General features: G+C 43.8%; 1 protein-coding gene across 4 annotated transcripts in view; it reads left to right on the top strand.

Moving 5' to 3' along the window:
• Positions 1 to 26989, top strand: part of SIRT6 (sirtuin 6) — an 80137-nt gene that overhangs the window by 12725 nt on the left and 40423 nt on the right. For 3 of the 4 annotated variants that reach the window (XM_040417709.1, XM_040417711.1, XM_040417712.1), the window contains exons 3-4: positions 12771 to 12953; positions 22901 to 22960. In XM_040417709.1, coding sequence (XP_040273643.1) covers positions 12771 to 12953; positions 22901 to 22960 — 243 coding nt within the window. The remainder of the gene's footprint in view (positions 1 to 12770; positions 12954 to 22900; positions 22961 to 26989) is intronic. The other variant, XM_040417710.1, reaches the window with a different exon arrangement.

The following is a 26989-nucleotide window of genomic DNA, read 5'->3' as shown; positions in this document are numbered from 1 at the left end:
CAGGAGAAGTTGGGCAATGTGTTTTGGGGTGTCTTTTTACATATACTCATGCTGGGTTAGAGAAATATCTCAGCAAAAGACAACTTTTCCCATTTTTTTTATACAAAGTTGGCATTTGACCAAGATATTTATCTCACCCAGCATGGGTATATGTAAAATGACACCCCAAAACACATTGCCCAACTTCTCCTGAGTACGGCGATACCAGATGTGTGACACTTTTTTGCAGCCTAGATGCGCAAAGGGGCCCACATTCCTTTTATGAGGGCATTTTAAGACATTTGGATCCCAGACTTCTTCTCACTCTTTAGGGCCCCTAGAATGCCAGGGCAGTATAAATACCCCACATGTGACCCCATTTTGGAAAGAAGACACCCCAAGGTATTCAATGAGGGGCATGGCGAGTTCATAGAAATTTATTTTTTTTGGCACAAGTTAGCGGAAATTGATTTCTTTTTTCCGCTAACTTGGGACAAAAATTTCAATCTTTAATGGACTCAATATGCCCCTCACGGAATACCTTGGGGTGTCTTCTTTCCGAAATGGGGTCACATGTGGGGTATTTATACTGCCCTGGCATTCTAGGGGCCCTAAAGCGTGAGAAGAAGTCTGGAATATAAATGTCTAAAAATTTTTACGCATTTGGATTCCGTGAGGGGTATGGTGAGTTCATGTGAGATTTTATTTTTTGACACAAAAATGCCAAATTTCCAAGTTTCAATTTCTCTACTTCTATAATACATATTAATTTCTACAAAAATAGTTATTACTTTACATTTCCCATTGTCTACTTCATGTTAAGATCATTTTGGGAATGACATTTTATTTTTGGGGGATGTTACAACTTGTACAAGGCTTAGAGGTTTAGAAGTAAATCTTGAAATTTCTCAGAAATTTTCAAAAAACAACTTTTTAAGGACCAGTTCAGGTCTGAAGTCACTTTGTGAGGCTTACATTATAGAAACCACCCAAAAATGACCCCATTCTAGAAACTACACCCCACAACCCTTTAGGTGTTCCACAAGAATCAATGAAAAATAGACACAATTTCAAAATTTCACTTTTTTGGCAGATTTTCCATTTTAATATTTTTTTCCAGTTACTTACAAAGCAAGGGTTAACAGCCAAACAAAACTCATTATTTATGGCCCTGATTCTGTAGTTCACAGAAACACCCCATATGTGGTCGTAAACTGCTGTATGGGCACACGCCATGGCGCAGAAGGAAAGGAATGCCATACGGTTTTTGGAAGGCAGATTTTGCCGGACTGGTTTTTTGACACCATGTTCCATTTGAAGCCCCCCTGATGCACCCCTAGAGTAGAAACTTCAAAAAAGTGACCCCATTTTAGAAACTACGGGATAAAGTGGAAGTTTTGTTGGTACTAGTTTAGGGTACATATGATTTTTGGTTGCTCTATATTACACTTTTTGTGAGGCAAGGTAACAAGAAATGGCTGTTTTGGCACCGTTTTTTTTTTTTTTGTTATTTACAACATTCATCTGACAGGTTAGATCATGTGGTAATTTTATAGAGCAGGTTGTCATGGACGGGGCGATACCTAATATGTATACTTTTTATTTATTTATGTAAGTTTTACACAATGATTTTATTTTTGAAACAAAAAAAATCATGTTTTAGTGTCTCCATAGTCTGAGAGCCATAGTTTTTTCAGTTTTTGGGTAGGGTCTAATTTTTTGCGGGATGAGATGACTGTTTGGCACTATTTTGGGGTGCATATGACTTTTTGATCGCTTGCTATTACACTTTTTGTGATGCAAGATACGTATAGCAGAAAGAAATCTGGGCACTCTCAAGATAATCAGACCATAAAGAATTTATTACTACACAAATAGATAAAATTCATAAATTACCAATACATGAAACCTCCGCTACCCATACACGTCCTAATAGATGCTCCTAAAAGACAGGAATATAAATGCCAGCAAGAAAAATCCTAAAATACCCTTAAAATATGGGGATAAATATAAAATAAAAAAACAAGTAGCCACAAGTAACAAAATATTGCTACAAATAAAACAATACTGTCAATGAGGTAAATGGGTTACACTTTATAGTCCCAAACGTAATTGATACTTTCAAAATATCCTGGAAAAAAATCAATAAATGTTCCTGGTGTGATGTCACAAACTGTATCCTGTAAGTCAAGTGCAAATAGTGTCTATATACACACAGAGAGATAGCGGCGTCCCGCTATATGCTACCACCAGCGGCGTCCCACTGGGGAAAACTTTCTAGTGCTCCTTGTGACAGCCTGCCGGAAGAATCAGGACGGTCTTACCGTGTAAGTAAATGTCCCAAAGGTGCTCGGCTCGGTGGTCCTGTGTTTGTCAGGCCAATAATCACGAGCGTCTTACTGCTTTTTGTGATGTAAGGTGACAAAAAATGGCTTTTTTTAAATTTATTTTTTACAGTTTTTAGTAAAAAAAACGGTGTTCACCTGAGGGGTTAGGTCATGTGATATCTTTATAGAGCCGGTCGATACGGACGCGGCGATACCTAATATGTATACTTTTTTATTTTATTTATGTAAGTTTTACACAATAACAGCTTTTTTAAAACAAAAAAAATAATGTTTTAGTGTCTCCATATTCTGAGCCATAGTGTGTTGTTTTTTTTTTTTTTTTTTTTTTTTTGGGTGATTGTCTTAGGACTAATTTTTTGCAGGATGAGGTGACTGTTAGATTGGTACTATTTTGGTGGGCAAACGCGTTTTTGATCGCTTACTGTTGTACTTTTTGATGTAAGGTGACAAAAAAATGGTTTATTTAGCACATTTTTTATTTTTTTATGGTGTTCATCTGAGGGGTAAGTTCATGTGATATGTTTTATAGAGACGGTCGATATGGACACGGCGATACCTAATATGTCTACTTTATTTTATTTTTTTCCTATTTTTTTTTCCCCAATTTTTTTTTTTTTTTTTTACTTTATTTGGGGAAAATGACGTGTTTGTTTATTTTTACTTGAAACTTTAAATTTTTTGGGGGAAACTTTATTTTCAACTTTTTTTTTTAACTTTATTTTTTGTCCCACTTTGAGACTTCAACTTTTGGGGGTCTAATCCCTTTTACATTGCATTCCAATACTTCTGTATTGGAATGCAATGGCTGTATGAGTAATAGTGTACTCATACAGCTTCCTGCCTGTGAGATACAGGAGGCTGGATCTCACAGGCTCGTCACAGGAAGGCAGCGCCGAGGCCTCAGGAAGGCATCGCGCTGCCTTCCATGCCATCGGGTCCCCCCTACAGCCGCATGGGGACCCGATGGAACCTGTGCCCGTGGCACCATTAAAAAACCGCAGGTCTGAATTGACCTGCGGTTTGCGGCGATTGCCGACACGGGGGGGGGGTCACGGGACCCCCCCCCTCGCATTTAGCCAAGGTGCCTGCTTAATGATTTGAGCAGGCATCGGGTTCCGATCACCACACGGCGGTGATCGGAAATACACAGGGCGTACAGGTACGCCCTGTGTCCTTAAGTATCAGGGCGTACCTGTACGCCCTGTGTCCGTAACAGGTTAAAGGGGTTTTTCCAGGATTTTTTAACTGTTGAACTATCCTCTAAACAGGTCATTATTATATGATCAGTGGTGGTCCGACACCCGGGACCCCCATGATCAGCAGTTTGAGAAGACACCAGCACTTCCTGTAGTGCGGCAGCCGTCTCGCAGCTTTGCCTAGGCCATGATGTCACATTCATCGGTCCAGATGATAGGTCATCAGTTAAAAATTCTTGAAACACCGCTTTAAGTGGATTTTGGTGGGCTATTTTGGTTGTCCACTTGCTGAATTGAGACCACTCTCTTTAAAGGGCTTCTGTCACCCCACTAAACCGTTTTTTTTTTTTTTTGCTTACTTATAATCCCCACACTGCGATTTATGCCTACATAATCAAATTAATCATTTTGGTCCTGTAGATTTTGTTTAAAACATGCTTTTAAAATATGCAAATTACCTTGAGGTGACAGAAGCCCTTTAAAGGTTTTTTCCAGGATTTTTTCACTGATGAACTATCCTCTGAATAGTATCTGGTTAAGTGGCGTGCCACTCTAGTCCAATTTTTGGGTGCTTCGGTTGTTGGCTCCCGACCCTCAATATACTTGTAATAATAAAACTTCAGCACACCTTTAGGTATAATGTAATCAGTGCAAGAAAAAATAATAAAAAGAATGCAAAGCAACTCAAATGCATGTGTATGCATGTGTGATGTTTCGGTCAAACTGTCCTTCATCCAACACTGGAATTAGAGCAAAAATTAATATTACAGATAAATATATAGAAATAATTATATATAAATTGTGCATATGCCATAGTCAAGTTAATTGTCAGGTTACAACGAGTATGTGTATGACATTTTGGTCAAACCGACCTTCATCAAAAAATGGAATAAGAGCAAAACTTTATATTAAAGATAAAAATATAGAAAAAAGTAGAAAGAAAAAATAGAAATTGTGCATATGCCATAGTCAAGATATGCATTAATCGTCAGGTTAAAACGAGTAATTCAAATCTAGGAGATTGCATAAAGATGAGTCCCAATTAAGGTAAGAACATTGTTAATTGCATAATGGTAGTAGTCCGTACGAGATATTAATCCTGTAAGCATGTATGCGAGATCACTAAACAATCTCTAAATAGAGACTCAAGTCGATGAAACATAGTAGTATGGCTAAAATCAAAATCGTAGAGTAGATATAGTAATCGTACATGTGAGCATTTTGAATGGAGCGATATCAGAGTAGCAGATCCTCTGGGTTTCAAACCATGTCTATAGTATTAAGGGGAGTCTTTCACCTGTACTGACCATTATAGAAGACTAACACCATTATCAGCATTATAGTCCCCATATTGGAATGCTACTTACGGTTTAGCTGTCTGTCACTTATTTTCTTCAAAAAACACTTTTATTCTATATGCAAATTAGGTTTGAAGGTGCCCAGGGGCGGCATTCAAGCGGCCGGTGCCCAGGCCCCTCGTCCCTATTCATTAGAAACCTCTCCCCTTTCACCGCTCTGGCCCGCCCCAGGTTCTTCAGAAATCCAGCGCGGTTCACAAGATTCGCCGTGCCTGCGCACTTCATTCCCCATTATGGGCAGAGGCACAAGAGCGTTTAATGCACATGTGCCGGAATGGGGAATGAAGTGCGCAGGCGTGGTGAATCTTGTGAACCGCGCTGGATTTCTGAAGAACCTGGGGCGGGCCAGAGGGGTGAAAGGGGAGGGGTTTCATATGAATACTGACGAGGGGCCTGGGCACCGGCCGCTTGAATGCTGCCCCTGGGCGTCGTAAGACCTAATTTGCATATTGAATAAGTGTTTTTTTTAAGAAAATAAGTGACGGACAGCTAAACAGTAAGTAGCATTCCAATATGGGGACTATAATGCTGATAATGGTGTTAGTCTTCTATAATGGTCAGTTTACTTGACAGACTCCCTTTTAAGTATAAATAGCCAATTAAGAACAAATGTACCAATAGCACAAGTAGTCAGTTGGTGCAGATATAAGTTTCCATACAGAATATAGAGTACAAGATACCCTAGAAGTAGTGGAAATGAAACTCAAGAGTTGCCATAGATGAGATGGAGCAGCTGATATGCAAAGTTGAAGAAATAGGCTTAGGACTAGTGTTATCACACCAGTGAGCATGCTGAAGTGTTTGTAAAGAGGGCACGCTTTTATTATAATAAACCGGAAGTAATGTCATTGATGGCCGGAAGTCCACAGTAGAACGCATCACATCTAGCTGGAGATGTATGGTGGCTGGAAGTGGTGCGTTGCACAGTGGAAAGCATCGCCTCCTGCTGGAATGTATTGCATCAGGCCAAAAATATATGGAATAATAAGTACGTAAGATGGTGATGCGTTTCAGTGTGGAATGCATCGATATGGATTTAGATGAATGGGGAGGTGGAGCTAAGATCGATGTTTATTGGGTAATCTCGCGATTAGGGTTGTTTTGGGTATCGAATTTTCGATACCCAATCGATACTTTTGCCTGGTATCGACCTCAATACCAGGATTTGCCTTTTTTCGATACTAGGCTTCGCTATTGTGCAGTCTAGTATCCGAGAACATGGAGCGCGCTGCTCTGTGTGCTCCGTGTTCTCCTTAGCAGCACAGGGGAGAAGGAAGCACTCCCTCCTCCCTGTGCCGCTGCTGATGCCACTAATGAGGAGAGAGGGGCGGGCGCACTGCGCCACCAATGAAAGTAAATGTTTAATACAAATCCCTGAGGCGGGTGCTGGCGGGGAGCTGCGATTAGCGGCAGTTAACCTCTCAGGTGCCGCACCAGCCTCCTGTATTAAATGTTAATTATATTATCATTGGTGGCGCAGTGCGCCCCCTCCCCACAGGGCAGCAGGGAGAGTGTGAAGTCCTATTTATCCTGATAGAGCTCTATCAGGGTGAATAGTCAAGGGATTAAAAGATCCCATGTTCTAGCCCCTAAGGGGGAAAATGGTTATTAAATAAAAAGTGTATAAAAAAAAAAGTAAAAAAACCATCAATATATTAAGTATAAATCACCCCCTTTCCCAATTTTACATATAAAATATATAAACAATAAATAAACATATTACATATCGCCACGTCTGAAAAGTCCAAACTATTAAAATATTTTAAAAATGTCCTATGCAGTGAGCGCTGTAACAGAAAAAAAAAAAAAAACTGCGCGATTCGCCTTTTTTTTTTGGTCGCCTTGTCCCCCCCAAAAAATAGGATCGGACTGTTCTATTATGGGATGGACGTTCCATAAAATGCGGAATGCACGCAGCTTTTTTGGGTGGTTTTTATTTTTTATTTTTTTTTGCGTGGGATCAAGTATCGAATTACTCTTTTTTTATGGTATCGAAACAACCCTACTCGCAAGGAGTTCCACTGTGGAACGCATTGTTACAGTAATGTGGAAATTGTGGTTAAACTTGTGATGCAGGTCAGAGGTGGATATTTATGCAGGGCACCATTACTAAATACCATCAGGCAATTATAGCTAAGTCCGGTCCAATATAGCGGAATTAACCCTGTACTTTATCAGTTGGCTATAATAGCGTGCCTGCCTTTATTACACAGTGCACTACATACACTAAATGCATCAGTGTGAGTGGTGCAGTGTGTGATGTGATGTATGTAGTGCAGTGTGTGGTGATCACACACTGCTGTCACCTTGATGTTCGGGGGTATTTTTCACCTCTGAGGAGTCCTCTTCAGCTCCTCTGCCACCATGTTTCCCGGGGTCCTTGTACAGCACGCCCCGCTCCTCCTTCCAGCTCCCGCCGGCTTCCCCTGCTGCAGGGTGCTGTATCGCTCTGGCACCTGCTCAAACCAACCAATAGTAGGGCTCCTTACTGTATGGAGCTTTGCAGTCTGCTTGGCTGAATGGCAGGTAAAAGTCTAGACTTTTTTCAGGGAGTAAAATGGCCTGAACATGCGTCAATGATGCTTGTACAGGCGTTATTGGGACCTCTGCTCACTGGTGTGATTACACCGTTCCTATGCCTATTTCTTCAACTTTGCAGATCAGCTGTTCCTTCTCCTTTATGTAAACTCGTGAGTTTTATTTCCACTACTTCTAGGGGATCAGGTACTTGATAGATTCTATATGGAAACTTATATTTGCTCCAACCGCCTACTTGTGCTACTTGTACATTTGTTCATATTTATACTTAATTAATACTATAAATATGGCTTGAACCCCCAAGCATCTGCTACTAAGATACCGCTCCATTCAAGATGTTCACATGTACGATTACTAAATCTACTCCATTTTTATTTCAGCCATATTATGATGTTTCATCGACTTGAGTCTCTATTTAGAGAATGTTTAGTGATCCCGCTTATAGGATTAATATCTCGTACTGACAACTACCATTATGCAATTAACAATGTACAATTCCTCTTTATGCAATCTCCTTGATTTGAATTACTTGTTTAAACCTGACTATTTATTAATGCATAACTTTACTATGGCATATGCACAATTTTTAAATATATATACACACACACTGCTCAAAAAAATAAAGGGAACACAAAAATAACACATCCTAGATCTGAGTTAATTAAATATTCTTCTGAAATACTTTGTTCTTTACATAGTTGAATGTGCTGACAACAAAATCACACAAAAATTAAAAAATGGAAATCAAATTTTTCAACCCATGGAGGTCTGGATTTGGAGTCACACTCAAAATTAAAGTGGAAAAACACACTACAGGCTGATCCAACTTTGATGTAATGTCCTTAAAACAAGTCAAAATGAGGCTCAGTAGTGTGTGTGGCCTCCACGTGCCTGTATGACCTCCCTACAACGCCTGTGCATGCTCCTGATGAGGTGGCAGACGGTCTCCTGAGGGATCTCCTCCCAGACCTGGACTAAAGCATCTGCCAACTCCTGGACAGTCTGTGGTGCAACGTGACGTTGGTGGATAGAGCGAGACATGATGTCCCAGATGTGCTCAATTGGATTCAGGTCTGGGGAACGGGCGGGCCAGTCCATAGCATCAATGCCTTCATCTTGCAGGAACTGCTGATACACTCCAGCCACATGAGGTCTAGCATTGTCTTGCATTAGGAGGAACCCAGGGCCAATCGCACCAGCATATGGTCTCACAAGGGGTCTGAGGATCTCATCTCGGTACCTAATGGCAGTCAGGCTACCTCTGGCGAGCACATGGAGGGCTGTGCGGCCCTCCAAAGAAATGCCACCCCACACCATTACTGACCCAATGCCAAACCGGTCATGCTGGAGGATGTTGCAGGCAGCAGAACGTTCTCCACGGCGTCTCCAGACTCTGTCACGTCTGTCACATGTGCTCAGTGTGAACCTGCTTTCATCTGTGAAGAGCACAGGGCGCCAGTGGCCAATTTGCCAATCTTGGTGTTCTCTGGCAAATGCCAAACGTCCTGCACGGTGTTGGGCTGTAAGCACAACCCCCACCTGTGGACGTCGGACCCTCATATCATCCTCATGGAGTCTGTTTCTGACCGCTTGAGCAGACACATGCACATTTGTGGCCTGCTGGAGGTCATTTTGCAGAACAGCATGTGAAATTGATTGTCACTCAGTGTTGCTTCCTAAGTGGACAGTTTGATTTCACAGAAGTGTGATTGACTTGGAGTTACATTGTGTTGTTTAAGTGTTCCCTTTATTTTTTTGAGCTGTGTGTGTGTGTGTATATGTATATGTATATATATGTATATATATGTATGTATATATATATATATATATATATATATATATATTATATTTATTTATTTTTTCTATATTTTTTTTCTATATTTTTATCTTTTAATAAAAACTTTTGCTCTTATTCCATTGTTTGATGAAGGTCTGTTTGACCAAAACGTCATACACATGCATTTGAGTTGCTTTGCAAGAAAAAAAAACAAATAAAAAGAATGCACTGATTGCATTATACCTAAAGGTGTGCTGAAGTTTTACTATCACAAGTATCCTCTGAATAGGTCATCGTTATCTAATCTGTGGCACCCAGCACCCCCGCCAATCAGCTGTTTGAGAAGACACCAGCACTTGCTGTAGTGTGGCAGCCATTTCACAGCATTGCCTAGGTCATTTATTGGTCCTGAGGATAGGTCATCAGTTTAAAAAAATCTTGACACATCCCTTAAGGGCATTTTGGTGGGCTATTTTTTCTATTGCTGGTTCTATGGCACTGTACTGCCAAAACAGATATTGTACAGTGCCAAAATATTAGAAATGTTTTCCAATTCATCCACAGCTTTTTCCAGAGATCCAATTTCCTCCTTTTTTATTATGCCGCATTTTTTCATACAAGTGTGAAAGTAGCCTTAATGATAGGCAATCCTCCACAATGGTACACCCACCTTTTATAAGTAAACTAAATCAACATAAAAAAAAATTGCCAGTGATATGGAATGAAAAGTAACCAAAGCAGATCAGACAGTCACAGTGAAGTGATCTAATTAAACATCATAAAAGAGTTACCTACAGACCCACAAAGGGCCGTAGTGGTGGCAAAATGCAGATAAAGAAGGTGATTGACCATAAATTAAAACGCATTACATAAATAAAACTGAGTAATAATATCGTATAAACATGGGTTACTGACCACTTTGGGGAAGACCAGGAGCCCGACGTACGTTTTGCTGGTGCGTTTCTTCTGGGGGGGTGTCCACTAAGCCTGTCCACACTTTCCACTAAGCCTAATAGCTGCCACTTCTTGGTCTTTGCAGATCACTTTACTGCAGTTCCTTTCTTATCTATACAGAGATGATATAATTAACAGGCAGGATTAGAAGGACAGATAACACAGGATCCACCATTCAAAATAGTTGATTGTCAAATCTTATCAATTCTTCCCTTGTACAATGGTCTCTGCACAGGTCACAGAATAAATAAATCTACAATCAGAAAATAAAATCAGATTAGAAAAAGGATGTGTGCTGCTATCTGGTTTTAACTGGCTGATAAAAATTTTGGTGACACACATTTGCTTTAAAAAGTTGCAATCTCACACCATTAAGAGGGTGGAGTAGGGAAACTGGAGTAGCTTTTCTAGACAAGTGTTAGGTTTAAGGATGAGACAATTTTATCAAACGTGATATAATTTGATAAATGTGGTATAAAGTGTGACAACGCAGATTCAAGCATTCCCTCCATACTCTTTTTTTTTTTTTTTTTTTTTTGCTGACTTCCATTAACTTGGAACTGACTCCCTTGTTTTCTTAACACATAGTAGGATGTCATGCTCAAATAGTGGAATTTTGTCGCATACACAGCCCTTAATTTCCAATTATTCATGAATCAGAATAGCAGGCAGCTTGTTAAACAATACAAATAGCAACGGGCAGGGGACATATCCCTGTCAAGCGCTTCTACTTAAGTGTATGGGATCTGTTAACTTCCCACCGACTGGGCAGTCCCTTTTTATTGTTTATTTTAAAAGCAGCTTACCAAGCACAGTGCCGTCCAGTGGATAGTGACCGGCTTTGATATTGCAGCTCAGCCCCATTCACTTGAATAGAACTGAGCTGATCCTAGGCCACATGACCAATGGAGGTGATGTCACTGGCCTAGGATGAGGCTGTGATGCTCACTGGGCTACTGCAGCCTCTTTAAACAGTTGATCAGCAGGGGGTTCCTAGTGTCAGACCTCCACCAATCTGATATTGATCATCTATCCTGAGGATAGGTGATCAGTACAAAAGTATGGCAGAGCTACAAACCTGACAAGAGGAGTCTGGCCACCAAAAGGCCAGGCAAGGTGGGCATTAATTTGAGATTCAACAAAGACCCTAATAATGATAACACTGAAGAAGCTTCAAAGATCCGCAGAAGAGATAGACGTATCTGTCCATGGACCACTATATGCTGTACACTCCACAAAGTGGAGCTTTATGGAAGAGTGGTCAGAAACAAGCCATTGCTTAAAGTAAAACATAAGAAAACAAGTTAAGAGTTTGCCAAACAGCATCTGGCAGATTCCACCAACACATGGAAGAAAGTTCTTAGGTCATATGAGACTAAAATTGCAAATCCAACGTTTTCCCATTACCTCAAGAACACCATTACCCCAGTGAAGCATGGTGGTGACGGCATCATTCATAATATCAAAACCCAATCAATATACAAATAGTTATATTTACCCGCAAATGATCCCATCCTTTAGGGAGAGGAAGAGATCGGTTTGTAGATTTTTGTGGGTAAATATAACTATTTGTATATGGTATAATGTTGATATTATGAAATACAGAGAAAAAATATAGGGCATTTCTTGAGGGAAGCACATTCTTTCCAGAGAGTTGACACTGGGATGAACGTTCAACTTCCAACAGAACAATGACCCTAAACATTCCGCTAAGGCCTCATGCACATCGGTGATTTGGCTTCAGTGGTCCGTGTCCGATTTTGCTTCAGTTGTGTTTCCTTGTGTCTTCCTTTTTTTTGTCTGACTGGGAAAAAAAGGAAGGTTAATGAAAAGTGCAATTTTATTAGGTCTTGTAGAAAAACACGGACACGGATGACATACCAGTTGTGCTTCCCTTTTTTTTTTGACTGACCCATTGACTTGAATGGGTCCGTCCTCCGTTTTTCACTGACAAGAATAGGACAGGTTATTTTTTTTTGACGGACTGGAATCGCGGATCACGGACGCGGAGAAAAAACGGAGGACTATCAGTTTTTTTCCACAGCTCCATAGAAATGAATGGGACCTCCGCTAAACTGTGAAAAATGACGGAACGGACGCGGATGCACACAACGGTCGTGTGCATGAGGCCTAAAAATGCACTGCAGTGGTTTAACCTGCTAGTGACCACTCATACGTGTTTTCATGTGACACAGGTTTAATTTATCAGGTGGAGCTGTTGTCTGACTATCTAGTTCAATTTTATCTTTTTTATTTAACATGGGAGAGTAAAGAGTATTTTCTTAACATCTGTTTTTAGTTTACACTCATCGCATATATGCCAGAATGTGTTTTGAACGTAAGGCACAATTTGTGCAATACAGTTGCATGTGTCACCCATGCACTAAGATATACAATCGGGGATGCCTTTGCATTGAAAAAATTGTCCACGTGTCTTTTATTACATCGAAAAAATAGTATACCACCACATATCCCCAAGATTTGTGCCAAGAGGATACTTTTTTGGCATATGTTTAGATAATGGGTCCCCATGGATGCATTAAAACATTTCGGGTGCATACAGAACATATACAGGAAATGAAAGCCTTAGAAAATTAATGCATTATATATTTCCTTTCAGAGGTCCTAATGGTGTGTGGACATTGGAGGAAAAGGGTTTAAATCCCAAATTTGACACAACATTTGAAACAGCACGTCCATCTGCTACACATATGGCGCTATTGCAGCTACAGAGAGTTGGCATATTGAAGTTTTTGATTAGCCAAAACGTAGATGGTTTACACGTGAGATCTGGATTCCCAAGGTATGCTGCTTTATTTCTTCAATATATAAATGACCTAAGGCAAAAGAACAAATTCAAACTGTGGTTTCTTCTGAAAGCTGTATCTCGGGCTAGAATGCAGCTAGAGCTACCTTCTTGGCTTTAAAACACGACATTAATCAATGTACAATGGACAGAGCTGTGTAGCCACAAGGTAATAGCTGATAGCAGGGTGTCAGACCCCTACCAATCTGATTGATGGCCTGCACACAGAATAGGCCATTGTTCTCAAAATCCTGGTCTACCCCTTTAATACATTATTTATTGGTCACAGTAAACACTGAAAAAAAACAAAAAAAAACAGAATTGCTCTTTTCTGTTCATCTCTCCTACTAAGGGGGGGGGGGGGGTGTTTTACATCAGCGTTATGAGTTCTGTTATTGCTTTTTGAATTTCTAAGCCAAATTCAAAACGGAAACCTTTAGAGGCATTCAGTTTTGATCCTTCATAATAGAAGTCTATGGGCAAGTATAACGGATCCGTCTGGTTTCCGTTATGCAGGACGAAAAAGAAAGTCCTGTGAACAATGTTATCTTGTTGTTCATAGTTCATACTACGTAGTTAACGCCATAAAAATACAATGTTGATTATTGCTTTTTTTTTTTTTTTATTCCTCCTCCCCCCAAAAAATTAAATTGTAACCATTATTTATTGAATACATTGTATACACACCAAAATGTTTCCTATGAAAATGACAACTAGGCCGCAAAGATCTTATACAAGTAACTATGAAAAACCTACAACCACTGCCCCAGCAATTTTCCATTTTGTTTTTCACTCCATGCCTTCCCGGAGCCATAACTTTATTTCTCGCTGGTATCATTGGGCGACACAGGGCCATGGGTATAGCTTGCTGCTGCCACTAGGAGGCGACACTAGGCTGAAAAAATACTTAGCTTCTCCCCTGCAGGCTATACCCCCTCCAGCCTGGAGAGAGCATGTCAGTTTTTAGCTTAGTGTCGTAGGAGGCAGAACCCCTGCTCTGCAGGGTGGCTGTTACTTTTTTATTTTTTATTTTTATTTTCCTTTTTAGGTTGGGGGTCCAGGGCTATTAAGAGCTCTGCATCCCCGGGGAGGCTGACCGGTGATGCTTATTCCACCGCTCTGCCTCCAACAAGAAGACAAAGTGGACCAGGAGGGTTAGACCTTAGTGCTCCCCCCAGCCATAGGGCCACCTGTTCCTGCCCTTCAACCTGGTCCCTGTCACTTGTGCCAGGGACTGAAGAGGTGGCTCTGCTGGTCCAGGTCACAAGGGCGAAGAACACAGATGAAAGCAGGGGAAGCTTTCACACTAGGGCTGGAGATCGTAGTCACGGCAGTGGGACAGCCCCCTCGGGTAAGGGTTCTAGCCTGGCACTGCTTCGGCGGTCGCTCCGGTTCAGCCCCCTTTATTCACGGAGTGCCTCAGGATGGCTTTACTTAACTGAGAGAGCATGGTACCATGCTACTTCTGGGTATCCTTAGGCCTCTCCCTCGATTTTTCGCTGGCGAAGCATGCTGTAGCTCTTACTCTACAAGGGGTATGTGCACCCCCACTACATACTAGGGTACCTACTGCACAGTTCCTCCGTCAGATGACGGTTTCTCTGGAATCAGAATCAGTATCCTCTACGATGCGGCCTCCTCCTCCTCAGCCGGAGTATGGCCTTAGCATTGCCCTTGTGGCTTCCCTTGTCCGTGCTCCTCCTCAGGCGGTGTATTGCCTTACCAAGAGATCCTGTAGAGGGCCAGTCTCTTATGGCAATGGGATTTGGCCCTGGCCTCTTAATGGTCTATACTTCTGTTAATTGTCCGTTGATCTGACAACTGTTGTTCTGGTGTCGTCAACTCGGGCTTTGCATTGACGTACATGCCATAGCTATCAGCACCTTACTTTGGGTGCGCTCTTCTGGGTAGCTGAGTCCTTGTGGCACTCGTCTACCACTACAGTGATACCTTTCTAAAGAAATTATTACTGTCTGTGTCTCCTCAAGCCGTTGGTGGTCTTTCCTTTCACTGCTCATTCCGGGGGTGGACTGCGGGTCCCCCCACGCCGGGCAGAGCGGGTGCCTTCACACCTTGCCACCACTGGTGGGGGTTTTGTTCTTGGAACAGGACACCCTTTTTTCTTTCCTGTCCTTCCTCTAGCTGGATATGGGTGACTTGACTGGGGGGCGGAGCCTATCGCGTCGGCTCCGGCGCTTTCGCTTTGCTCAGCGCCTCTCCACGCTTGACTGCTACTCCAGCTCCTCACAGGTCACGGTAGGACAGTCAGTGCTCTGCAAAACGGTAGGAGACACTGATTCCGGGATTGCCACCATCATGCCTAAACCTGGGGCCTCCCAAAAATCTAAAGCAACGCCTCAGGTCCCACTGGGATCCTGTAAGGTCTGCTGCGCGGCCATGGCCTTTATGGAACGCATGGCGGCCACTGATCCACTGCCTGCGGTGCCTGTGGTTAGCACCGCTCCACCTCCCGGTGCCCCCCACAGAGGACACTCGACCGTTAAGAGGCAGCGTACGCAGCAGCATCCCTCCTCGGATGACTCTGCTCCCCCCCATCCTCGCCTGGAGGACTGTTCAGCCTCTCCCTCTCGCAGGGATTACAGGTCTGAAGGGGAAAGGTTCGGCTCGGACGAGGACACGGACCCTGAACCCTCACCTAAGCTCTCCACCATGGTGGCAGACTTGGTCACGGCGGTACGTGACACCTTTGACATCCAGGGGGAACCTCCTTCTACTAGTAGCCAGGAATTCCCCCTCTTCCACTCCAGAAAACCGGAGGCAGTTACATTCCCCGTTAATGGCGAGTTCGCCAAGGTCCTTTCTAAGGCTTGGGAACGCCCTAATCACAGTTTTTCTGCTACAAGGCGCATGGATACTCTTTATCCTTTCCCGGCAGATAACGTGCAGCAGTGGTCTTCTCCTCCTAAGGTCGACCCGCTGGTGGCCAGATTGGCTAAGAATACGGCAATACCAGTCCTGGACGGGTCCTCCCTACAGGACTCCGTTGACAGGTGTTTGGACTCTTTCCAAAGCCATCTTCTCTCTGGCGGGCACAGGTCTGCGGCCCGCGTTCGCCTCGGCCTGGGTAGCCAGGACGCTTTCGGTGTGGTTGCAGCGCCATCATCAGGACCTCGTGGAGCAGGATGCCTCTGCGGACACCCTGAACTTCATCCTCCAGATGTCCCAGGCGACAACATTCCTCTGTGAGGCCTCATTGGATGTCAGCACTCTCTTTGCGCGGATTTCGGCCCTCTCGGTCACGCAGCGCAGGGAGGTCTGGTTGAAGGTCTGGGACGCTGACACTTCCTCCAAGCGCTCCCTCACTAACCTCCCCTTTGCGGGCTCCAGGCTCTTCGGGGCTAAGCTGGGTGAGATTATCTTTGATGCTACGCGGGGGGCAAGAGTACACACCTGCCCCTAACTAGATCCAAGCGTGCCTTCAGAGCTCGCCCCTCTGGCTCTAGAAACCAGTCCTTTCGGTGCTTTTCCACATCCGGGTCTGCGACAGCCCCCTCCTCCGGCGGCTCTCAGGACTCCCGCAAGAAGCCTTCCTTTAAGCCTCAACCTTCCTGGCGCCCGCGGGCACAGTTCCAGGGGAGTTCTGCCTGCCCCACGGTTCCCAAGCAGTCCTCGGCCTGAAGGGGCGCCGGCCGTCTGCTCTCCTTTTCAGCATGTCTGGAGAGCTCACGTTCAAGACGCCTGGGCCCTGGATATTGTAACTTCCGGTTACAAGATAGAATTCGTTTCCAGACCTCCGGAACGTTTCTTTCCGTCTCGTGTTCCGGGAGATCCGGCCCGAGCCTCGGCCCTTTTACAAGCGGTTTCTTCCCTTCTGGTCAGGGGAGTAGTTGTCCCAGTTCCTCTGGAGGAACAGGGGGCAGGTTTCTACTCAAATCTTTGTAGTGCCAAAGAAGGAGGGATCAGTGCGTACGGTCCTAGACCTGAAGCTGTTAAACAAGTCCCTGCGGGTGCGGAGGTTCCGGATGGAGTCCCTCTGCTCCGTTATTGCTTCTCTTCTTCCAGGGGAGTTCCTTGCGTCGGTGGACATCCGGGACGCCTATCTGCATGTCCCTATCGCAGAATCTCACCACAGGTTCCTGCGCTTCGCCATTGGCGACCGTCGTTATCAGTTCGTCGCCCTTCCCTTTGGGCTGGCGACAGCCCCGCGGGTATTCACAAAGATCTTGGCGCAGATCATGGCGCTTCTCCGTACCAGGGGCATATCTCTGCTGCCCTACCTGGACAACATTCTGATAAAGGCTCCCTCTCGTCCCCAGGCCGAAGACAGCATCAGGATCACTGTTCAAACTCTGCAACAGTTCGGCTGGCTGATCAACTTCCCAAAGTCCTCTCTCAAACCTTCCCAGAGGGTGTCCTTCTTGGGGATGATTATGGACACTACTGCAGCCTGGGTATTCCTCCCGCATTGCAAGTTCTCACGGATACAGGAGTCGGTGCCTTCTGGGACAGGACATCGAGGGGTATGGACTCTCGGATCCGCCTTCCTCCTCGGGTTCGCTTGGACCTCCCCGTGGTGGCTGTCCCCTCAGAATCTGACTTCGGGAAATCCTTCCTCCCAATCTCCTGGACAGTCGTCACCACCGATGCCAATCTCCTGGGTTGGGGCGGCGTTCTACGGGCTCGGACGGTTCAGGGGGTGTGGTCAGAAGTGGAAGCCCGCCTTCCGATCAACGTATTGGAGCTCAGAGCAATTTTCCTCTGTCTCATTGGACCCCCCTCCTAACGGGTCTCCCGGTAAGGATCCAGTTGGACAATGCCACAGCCGTGGCCTACATCAATCATCAGGGCGGAACCCGCAGCCGGCCGGTGATGCAGGAGGTGAAGAGGATCCTCCAGTGGGCGGAGGCTCACGTTCCAATATTGTCTGCAGTGTACATCCCAGGGGTCGAAAACTGGACGGCGGACTTTCTCAGCCACAACAGGGTGGATCTGGGAGAGTGGTCTCTGCATCCGGACGTATTCGAGGACGTCTGTCGCCGTTGGAGCCGCCCGGACGTGGACTTGATGGCGTCCAGGCTCAACAACAAGGTTTCCACGTTCCTGGCCCTGGATCCGGAGGCATATAGGGTGGACGCTCTGGTGTCTCCGTGGCAAGACTTCGCACTCCTCTATGTCTTCCCACCACTGCCTCTACTCCCAAAGGTTCTTCGCAGGGTCGCGGCAGAAGGAATCCCGACCATCCTCATCGCCCCCGATTGGCCTCGCCGCGCCTGGTTCTCGAAGGTCACTCGGATGCTGGCGGACGTTCCGTGGCCTCTTCCTCTCAGGGAGGACCTGCTGTATCAAGGACCTCTCTTCCACCAGAATTTACAACCACTTCCTTTAACGGCGTGGCTGAGACCACCATCTTGAAGAGGGGCTTCTCGGACTCTGTCATGAGGACCATGATCAAAGCCAGGAAACCAGCTTCCTCCCGGATATACTATCGTACCTGGAAGGCCTTTCTTGCCTTTTGCGAGAAGATGGGCATTTTCCCCCTTCATTTCTCCGTTCCGGTGGTCCTCTCCTTTCTCCAGTTGGGTCTTGAGATGGGAATGTCCCTGAGCTCTCTGAAGGGTCAGGTCTCTGCTCTGGCCATTTTCTTTCAGCGCTCTCTGGCTCTGCTAGGTCCGGTGAGGACCTTCCTGCAAGGGGTGGCGCATTCGGCCCCTCCGTATGTCCCTCCTCTGCCCCCCTGGGATCTGAACCTGGTTCTGTCTTCCCTCCAGGCGGCTCCTTTTGAGCCCCTGAGGGACATTTCCCTGAGTTTTCTCACCTGGAAGGTGGTCTTTTTGGTGGCCATCACCTCTATCAGGAGGGTATCGGAGCTGGCCACCCTTTCCTCTAAAGAGCCCTTTTTGGTCTTCCACAAGGGCAAGGTGGTACTGCGCCGTGTCCCTTCCTTTTTGCCCAAGGTGGTCTCCGCCTTCCACCTTAATGAGGACATAGTCCTGCCATCCTTTTGCCCCGCTCCGGCGAACCCCAAGGAGCGTGCTCTCCATTCTCTGGATCTTGTCCAGGTGTACCTGTCGGTTACTGCCCCATTTCGCCGCTCGGACTCCCTTTTTGTTTTTCCCCAGGGGCCTCGTAAGGGTCTGGCCGCCTCCAAGGTCACTGTGGCTCAGTGGATTCGGTCGACTATTGCCATGGCCTATCGGTCCCGGGGTAGGATTCCCCCAGCGGGGGTTACCGCGCACTCCACCAGGGCCTCCTGGGCTAGGTGCAATCGAGCCTCTACATCACAACTTTGTAAGGCAGCCACCTGGTTGTCCTTACATACCTTTTACAAAGTTCTACCAGCTGCACTCTTTGGCGTCGACTGATGCTGCCCTAGGGCGCAAGGTATTGCAGGCTGTGTTTCCTGTTTAACCGTTGGATGTTTTCCCTCTGGAGGTGTTGGTCTTCCCACCCCATGGACTGCTCTAGGAAGTCCCATGGTCTGTGTCCCCCAATGGAATGAAACTCACCTGTAAAATCTTTTTCTCGTCTTTTCCATTGGGGGACACAGCTCCCACCCATTCTTGTCTGTTGCAGGAGGGGTTGGTTCTATTCTAGTGGAACCTTATGGTTAACGGCCCGATGGCGGTGTTCCTTGGTTCTGCTTTTCTTTGTTAATATTTGGTTTCTGATCTCCTTCTCCTACTGCTTTTGCACGCACTGAGGTCCTCCTGTTGGAGCATGGGTTTATAGCCAGTGGAGGAGGAGCTGTTTTTTCTTATTTGCATAGTGTCTTCTCCTAGTAATGGCCTAAGCTATACCCATGGTCTGTGTCCCCCAATGGAAAAGACGAGAAAAAGATTTTACAGGTGAGTTTCACAAAAAATCTCCTTTTCTCGCGGGGTTCATTGGGGGACACAGCACCCACCCAGTATTTATTATTGTTGCATCTCCTTTACTTGGCACGTGTTTTCTACTGCTCCTACTGCTTGTGCACAAACTGACATGCTCTCTCCAGGCTGGAGTGGGTATAGCCTGCAGGGGAGGAGCTAAGTCTTTTTTCAGCCTAGTGTCGCCTCCTAGTGGCAGCAGCAAGCTATACCCACGGTCCTGTGTCCCCCAATGAACCCCGTGAGAAAGAGATTTTACAGGTGAGTTTCACAAAATCTCGTTTTTTTCAATTTAAATAGCCATATGAGGGGCTCTTTTTTTGCTAAACAATTTCTACTTTCTAATGGCACCATTTAATATTACATATGTTGTAGTGGGAAGCTGTAAAAAATTCCAAATGGGGTGGAATTGGGGAAAAACAAACGCAATGCCGCCACAGTTTTAGGGGTTTTTATGTGTGGTAGAACTGGCCTGTTACCTTTTTATTCTTCTGGTCAGTACAATTACAATGATACCAAGTTGTTCTAGTGTTTTAATACTGAAAAAAAAATGGGGAATTTTTTCTTATCTCTATATGCTAATTCCTTTTAAAATATAAATATATATATATATATATATATATATTACACACTCACCTAAAGAATTATTAGGAACACCTGTTCTATTTCTCATTAATGCAATTATCTAGTCAACCAATCACATGGCAGTTGCTTCAATGCATTTAGGGGTGTGCTCCTGGTCAAGACAATCTCCTGAACTCCAAACTGAATGTTCAGAATGGGAAAGAAAGGTGATTTAAGCAATTTTGAGCGTGGCATGGTTGTTGGTGCCAGACGGGCCGGTCTGAGTATTTCACAATCTGCTCAGTTACTGGGATTTTCACGCACAACCATTTCTAGGGTTTACAAAGAATGGTGTGAAAAGGGAAAAAAATCCAGTATGCAGCAGTCCTGTGGGCGAAAATGCCTTGTGGATGCTAGAGGTCAGAGGAGAATGGGCCGACTGATTCAAGCTGATAGAAGAGCAACGTTGACTGAAATAACCACTCGTTACAACCGAGGTATGCAGCAAAGCATTTGTGAAGCCACAACACGCACAACCTTGAGGAGGATAGGCTACAACAGCAGAAGACCCCACCAGGTACCACTCATCTCCACTACAAAAAGGAAAAAGAGGCTACAATTTGCATGAGCTAACCAAAATTGGACTGTTAAATACTGGAAAAATGTTGCCTGGTCTGATGAGTCTCGATTTCTGTTGAGACATTCAAATAGTAGAGTCCGAATTTGGCGTAAACAGAATGAGAACATGTATCCATCATGCCTTGTTACCACTGTGCAGGCTGGTGGTGGTGGTGTAATGGTGTGGGGGATGTTTTCTGGGCACACTTTAGGCCCCTTAGTGCCAATTGGGCATCGTTTAAATGCCACGGGCTACCTGAGCATTGTTTCTGACCATGTCCATCCCTTAATGACCACCATGTACCCATCCTCTGATGGCTACTTCCAGCAGGATAATGCACCATGTCACAAAGCTCAAATCATTTCAAATTGGTTTCTTGAACATGACAATGAGTTCACTGTACTAAAATGGCCCACAGTCACCAGATCTCAACCCAATAGAGCATCTTTGGGATGTGGTGGAACGGGAGCTTCGTGCCCTGGATGTGCATCCCTCAAATCTCCATCAACTGCAAGATGCTATCCTATCAATATGGGCCAACATTTCTAAAGAATGCTATCAGCACCTTGTTGAATCAATGCCATGTAGAATTAAGGCAGTTCTGAAGGCAAAAGGGGAATTAGTGTGGTGTTCCTAATAATTCTTTAGGTGAGTGTGTGTATAATATATTAATATATATATATATATATATATATATATATATATATATATATATATATATATTATATTTAAAAAAAATGTTTTTTTATTTGTCTACATAACTATGTTCTTATGGGGCCCTCCCACCTGCTGTAATAGCATGGGTTTCTTCAGAGAGACCTAGGCTAATGCAAACAACAACTCCCTTGTTCTTCATGTGGGGGACCCTTTCAGGCTTTAGGAGCGCAGCACATCTGGGGAAAGTCACCTCAGATGCTGTCGTCACAATTGACCACGGCATCTGAAGGCTTACATGTCTGAAAACGGCAATATCACCAATCACGGACATTAACCCCCGGCTGTTTAAAACCGAATAAAGCAGAATCCCGGCGGCTACGGTGCCCATTGTGCTTGCAGGCAAACGGCCTCTATAAAGACCTTCCACCATGCATGTACGGCAGTGGTCAGGAAGGGGTTGATGCTAAAATATGTCACTAAGGTATTAAAATGCACTTGAAGGTAATGTGTGATGAGAAAATTATATATTGTTTAAATCGTGTTTGTGTTAAACATCTTTTTAAGAAAAAAAAAAAAGAAAAAATCCTCTTCTTCTTGTTCTGTACAGGTAACTTTTCAATAGTTTTGCCATAAACTCTGTATCTTAGGAGTACATGTGTGTACCACTGGTTCCATTTTTGTGCGCTTTGCCCCTACATCAATGCGCTGTTATTCCATTAAGAGGCCGCACACTTTTTCTCTATTGACCCATTTAAGTATTGTCCCCTGATGAACCCTCTGTTGCGTTAAGAGGGGGAAACGCGTTGGGACCTGTGAAATTGGGATACATTTTGTAATATGGTCTTTTTAAGGACTGAGTACGTGGACAGAGTACACCTACCATCAAGGTGTATCTCTGGGCTGAGCAGCTGTGGAGGGAAAGTTTAGGGATAGTTATTCCCTGTATCCCAGTTTCTCAGCCTTCTACCGCCGTTCGTTAACCGTTGATGGCTTTCTACGCACCAATTAGGATGCTTTATCCAAGTTGTAATTTTTATTTTATTGTGATTATCAATAAAAGTTAAGTTTTAGGTCCTTGCCCTCAGTGATACATAACTTTTAGGTGATGTCACAGCTTATCTTAGGAAGCCCTAGTTCAATTATTTATTATGAAAGAAGATGATGGGTAGGGCAATATGCAATCCTATAAAGTATGACGTTTTGTGAACACAGGCTTTAATTATATGTGATATTGAGGTAATTTATATGTGGTTGTATTGTATTCTCTTATTTTGCAGGGATCACCTAGCAGAGCTTCATGGAAACATGTTTGTTGAGGATTGTACAAAATGTGGGAAGTAAGTGTCTGGATAATTACTTTACTGAATGAAACAGAATAACAAACTTCAGTTGTGGTCACCTCTTTCAGTCGCCAGCATGTGTTGCCTTTTTTACGTGAAGCTGCTGCTTTTTATAAAACTGTCAACTCCTTTTACTAATGGGAGGGCACCTAGAATGTGTGGAATTTTTTTTACATATTTACTAAGCAACTGCACTAAAAAGAAGAATTTTGCTATGCGGTAAAACAGTCCTGTTAATTTTGTACTCGAGGTCAGTACGATTACAATGATACCACATATGTATAGTTTTTCTTCCGTTGTGGAATTTTTTTTTAAAAACTTTGGAATTTTTTTTCTTTCTTTGCTTTGCTATATTCTGACGCCCATAACTATCCCCTATAGAAGAAAAACCTAGTCAGTAAGGCCCAAACAGGCTGGTCACTAAGGGGTTAAACTGATGCCATACAGTGCCATCCGTTCACCATAGAGTTCCATTGTAAAAAAGTATACATTTTTTTTTTTTTACATTTTTATTTTTTACCGGACTATGCATGATACAGGAACGTGATGTGCTGCGTTTTTATATCCTTTTATTTTCTAATGTGTACGTCAAACAGTGGCATAAAATGTGATGTGAACCCACCCTTATACAGTTAAATGAACGCTGCAAAAACCCATTGCTGCCCTCCTGTGATTTGTTAAGGGCAACAGTTCAGATAGCACATATAGGAAGATTACCACTCTGAATCACAAGGGACTTTATTTTCTGACAACACACAGGTAGATGCAGATTGACAACAAGCTGTGTTTTGAATGGTTGCCATAGGATGAGAGGCACAATGTGAAGCATTTGCATACACGCTGCATCAAAAACCCACTACTTTATTAGAACCTTCCAGAATCCTGTCAAATGGACTTGACAACCCCAACAGTATTTTAAAGGGCATCAGTAATCAGATTTGTACCTATGACACTGGCTGACCTGTTACATGTGCGCTTGGCAGCTGAAGACATCTGTGTTGGTCCCATGTTCATATGTGCCCGCATTGCTGAGAAAAATATTCTTTTGATATATGCAAATGAGCCTCTAGGAGCAACAGGGGCGTTGTCGTTACACCTAGAGGCTCAGCTCTCTCTGCAACTGCCGCACCCTCTCCACTTTGATCGACAGGATCAGGCACTGAGAATGTCATCATACCTGGCTCTGTCAAAGTGCAGGGTGCACGGCAGTTGCAGAGAAAGCTGAGCCTCTAGGAGTAATGGTAACGCCCCCGTTGCTGCTAAAAGTCCATTTGAATATATTAAAACTTTATTTTTCTTAGCAATGCAGGCACATATCAACTGATGCCTTCAGCTGCCAAGTGCACAAGTAACAGATCAGCCTGCTGACAGTTGCCTTTCAAGTTGGTAATCGAAAAGGGGGATAAAAAGCAATTCCGCCATTTGTTTTTTTGCAGAACTAACATTTATTTACATTTATTTTAAATGTTTCTAATTGGGCCTTATTTGATTTTTGTTTACTGTTTTAGTGATCTAAGGCACCCGAAGTTCAAGTGTCTTTTTAGCACTTTTGAATCCATACACTTGTACAAAGCTGACCTGTCAGCAGTGTATGAGTGTACTGATTCCACTGTGGGGCTGCAGTGAGCAGTGTACTGACAAAAGCAGACATTGCTGCTCCTGCCTGTGTCCATTCCACTCTGCTAAAAGCTTTGTACCGATTAGCAGGGCAGGCACAGTCGGGAGCTCTTCATAGCACATCACTGCCCCTACCTGTGCCCGCTCTGCTAAAGCCCAGCATAGCACATGGGTTATGTGCTATGCCAGGCTTTAGCAGAGTATAGTGGGCACAGGTAACAGCAGTGATGTGTGCTCCCTCCTGTACATTCCTCACTGCAGCCCCACAGCGGAATCCGTACACTGTTGACATGTTACTGGTGTATATGGATTCCAAAGCCTGAACGCAAATTTAGATGCCCATTAGGTCATTAAAACAATAAAATAAGTAATAGTTTGTATGCCACATGTCGCGTCTTTAAAGATGGCGCACACACCCAGTGAACTGGGTGCCTGCTGTTTAGGACAGCAGACATTTGGGGCTAATGTCCGCGAACTGTAGTAATGCTGATCGCAGGGATGTGTCACTTCAGCAAATTCATCATGTAGAGAAAGTTAATACAAGGAACTTACTAATGTATTGTGATTGTCCGTATTGCTTCCTTCACTGGCTGTATTCATTTTTCCGGCACATTATACACTGTTTGTTTCCATGGTTATCACCACCCTGCAATCCAGCAGGGTGGTTGTGACCATGGAAACGAGCTCTATGGATTCGCTCAAGCCTAATTTCGCTCAAGCCTAATAACAACCTATGTATAGGGCAATGAAAAGAATTCCATTACAGTCTAATGATTGCATGTTAAAGTTCACTTGGGGACCTAAAAAAAATATATATTCAAATCGTCATCATAAACATAGGCAACGCGCATGCAAAACCCATGTTATATCAAAATATAAACAAATGTATCCCATATGGTGAATTGTGTAACAGAAAAAAAAAATCTAAATGGGTGGTTAACCTCCTCCAAAAACTTGAATAAAAAGTGGTGAAAAAGTTACACACACCCCAAAATGTTATCAATAAAAAAAATACAGATTATCCTGCCAAAAATGAGCCAACACACAAGTATTAAACTTTTTTTTATGAAGGTCAGAAAAGGCAATAAAAAGAAAAAAAAGCAAAAAATTTGTAAGAAGAGGTATACAAATATAGTATCACCGTAATTGTACTGACCTGGAAAATGAAGAGCACACGTCAGTTTTTCCCGCTGGTGAATGCCTTAAAAACAAAACCCATAAAACTGTGGTGGAATTGCGTTTGTTTTCCAAATCCCCCCCCCCCCATTTTAAATTTTCTTTCCAGCTTCACACTACATCCTATGCAATACTAAATGGTCCTATTAGAAAGTACAACTTGTCCTGCAAAAAAAAAGTCTTCATACGGCTATGTGAACTGCAAAATAAAAAAAAAGTTGTGGCTCCAGGAATTCAGGGAGTGAAACACGATAACAGAAAATTGCCATGTCAGGAAGGGCAAAAAAAAAAAGCTACCCTTTACAATTTTTACAATACCATTTTATTAATTTTTCCAATGATGTAGCCATATATACTTTTTTTTGTTGTTGTTTTGCAAGGTGATATGTAGTTTTCACATTGATATTTTATTTATTTTTTTTGGGGGTGGGGCGGGGATGTGGGGAATGGGTAAAAAAAAAAGCTGTTCCCTTGTTTTGTTTGCATGTGTTTTGTTTTTTTACATTTTAACTAGGGATGTTTAACCCCTTAGGGACCAGCACTGTACGTGTACGACGGGCTGATCGGGTGGGTGCAGGTGCTGCGCCTGCCCGATCAGTGGCAGGGGTCCGACAGTCGGACCCCTGCTGCTTACACCGCATTGGTAAAAACACAGATACCGGCGTATTAACCCCTTGTATGCCGTGGTCAAAGCTGACCGCAGTATGCACGGGTTTGCAGAGAGCACACGTGCAGCGCGGGGACCCGATGGCAGAGAAGGCAGCCCGATGCCTCCCAAAGGCATCGGGGCTTGCCTTCTAGGGAAGCCTGTGAGATCCAGCCCTTAGGCTGGGTCTCATAGGCAGGCTGTCAGCATACAAGCTGACATGCAATGCATTACAATACACGATGTATTGAGATGCATTGCAGAGGGGATCAGAGACCCAGAAGTTGAAGTCACAGCGTGGGACAAAAATAAAAAAAATGTAAAAAATAAAAAATGTTTTCCCATAATAAAAAAATTGTTTCAATAAAAAAAAGCCCCTTTCCTAAAATAAACACAAAATTAAAAAAATATATATATATATAAAAAAAGACCTATTTGGTATCGCCGCGTCCATAACAATCAGCTCTATAAAAATATCACATGACCTAACCCCTCAGATGAACACCTTGACAAAAAAAATGCATTTTTTTTTTACTTTAAATCACTAAAAGTGCAACACCAAGCATTCAAAAAGGCGTATGGCCCCC

The sequence above is a fragment of the Bufo bufo genome, chromosome 2 (assembly GCF_905171765.1).
Source record: "Bufo bufo chromosome 2, aBufBuf1.1, whole genome shotgun sequence".
Taxonomy (NCBI): Eukaryota; Metazoa; Chordata; class Amphibia; order Anura; family Bufonidae; genus Bufo; species Bufo bufo.
The sequence above is the reverse complement of the archived record's forward strand: the minus strand, read 5'-3'. Positions and strand labels throughout refer to the sequence as shown.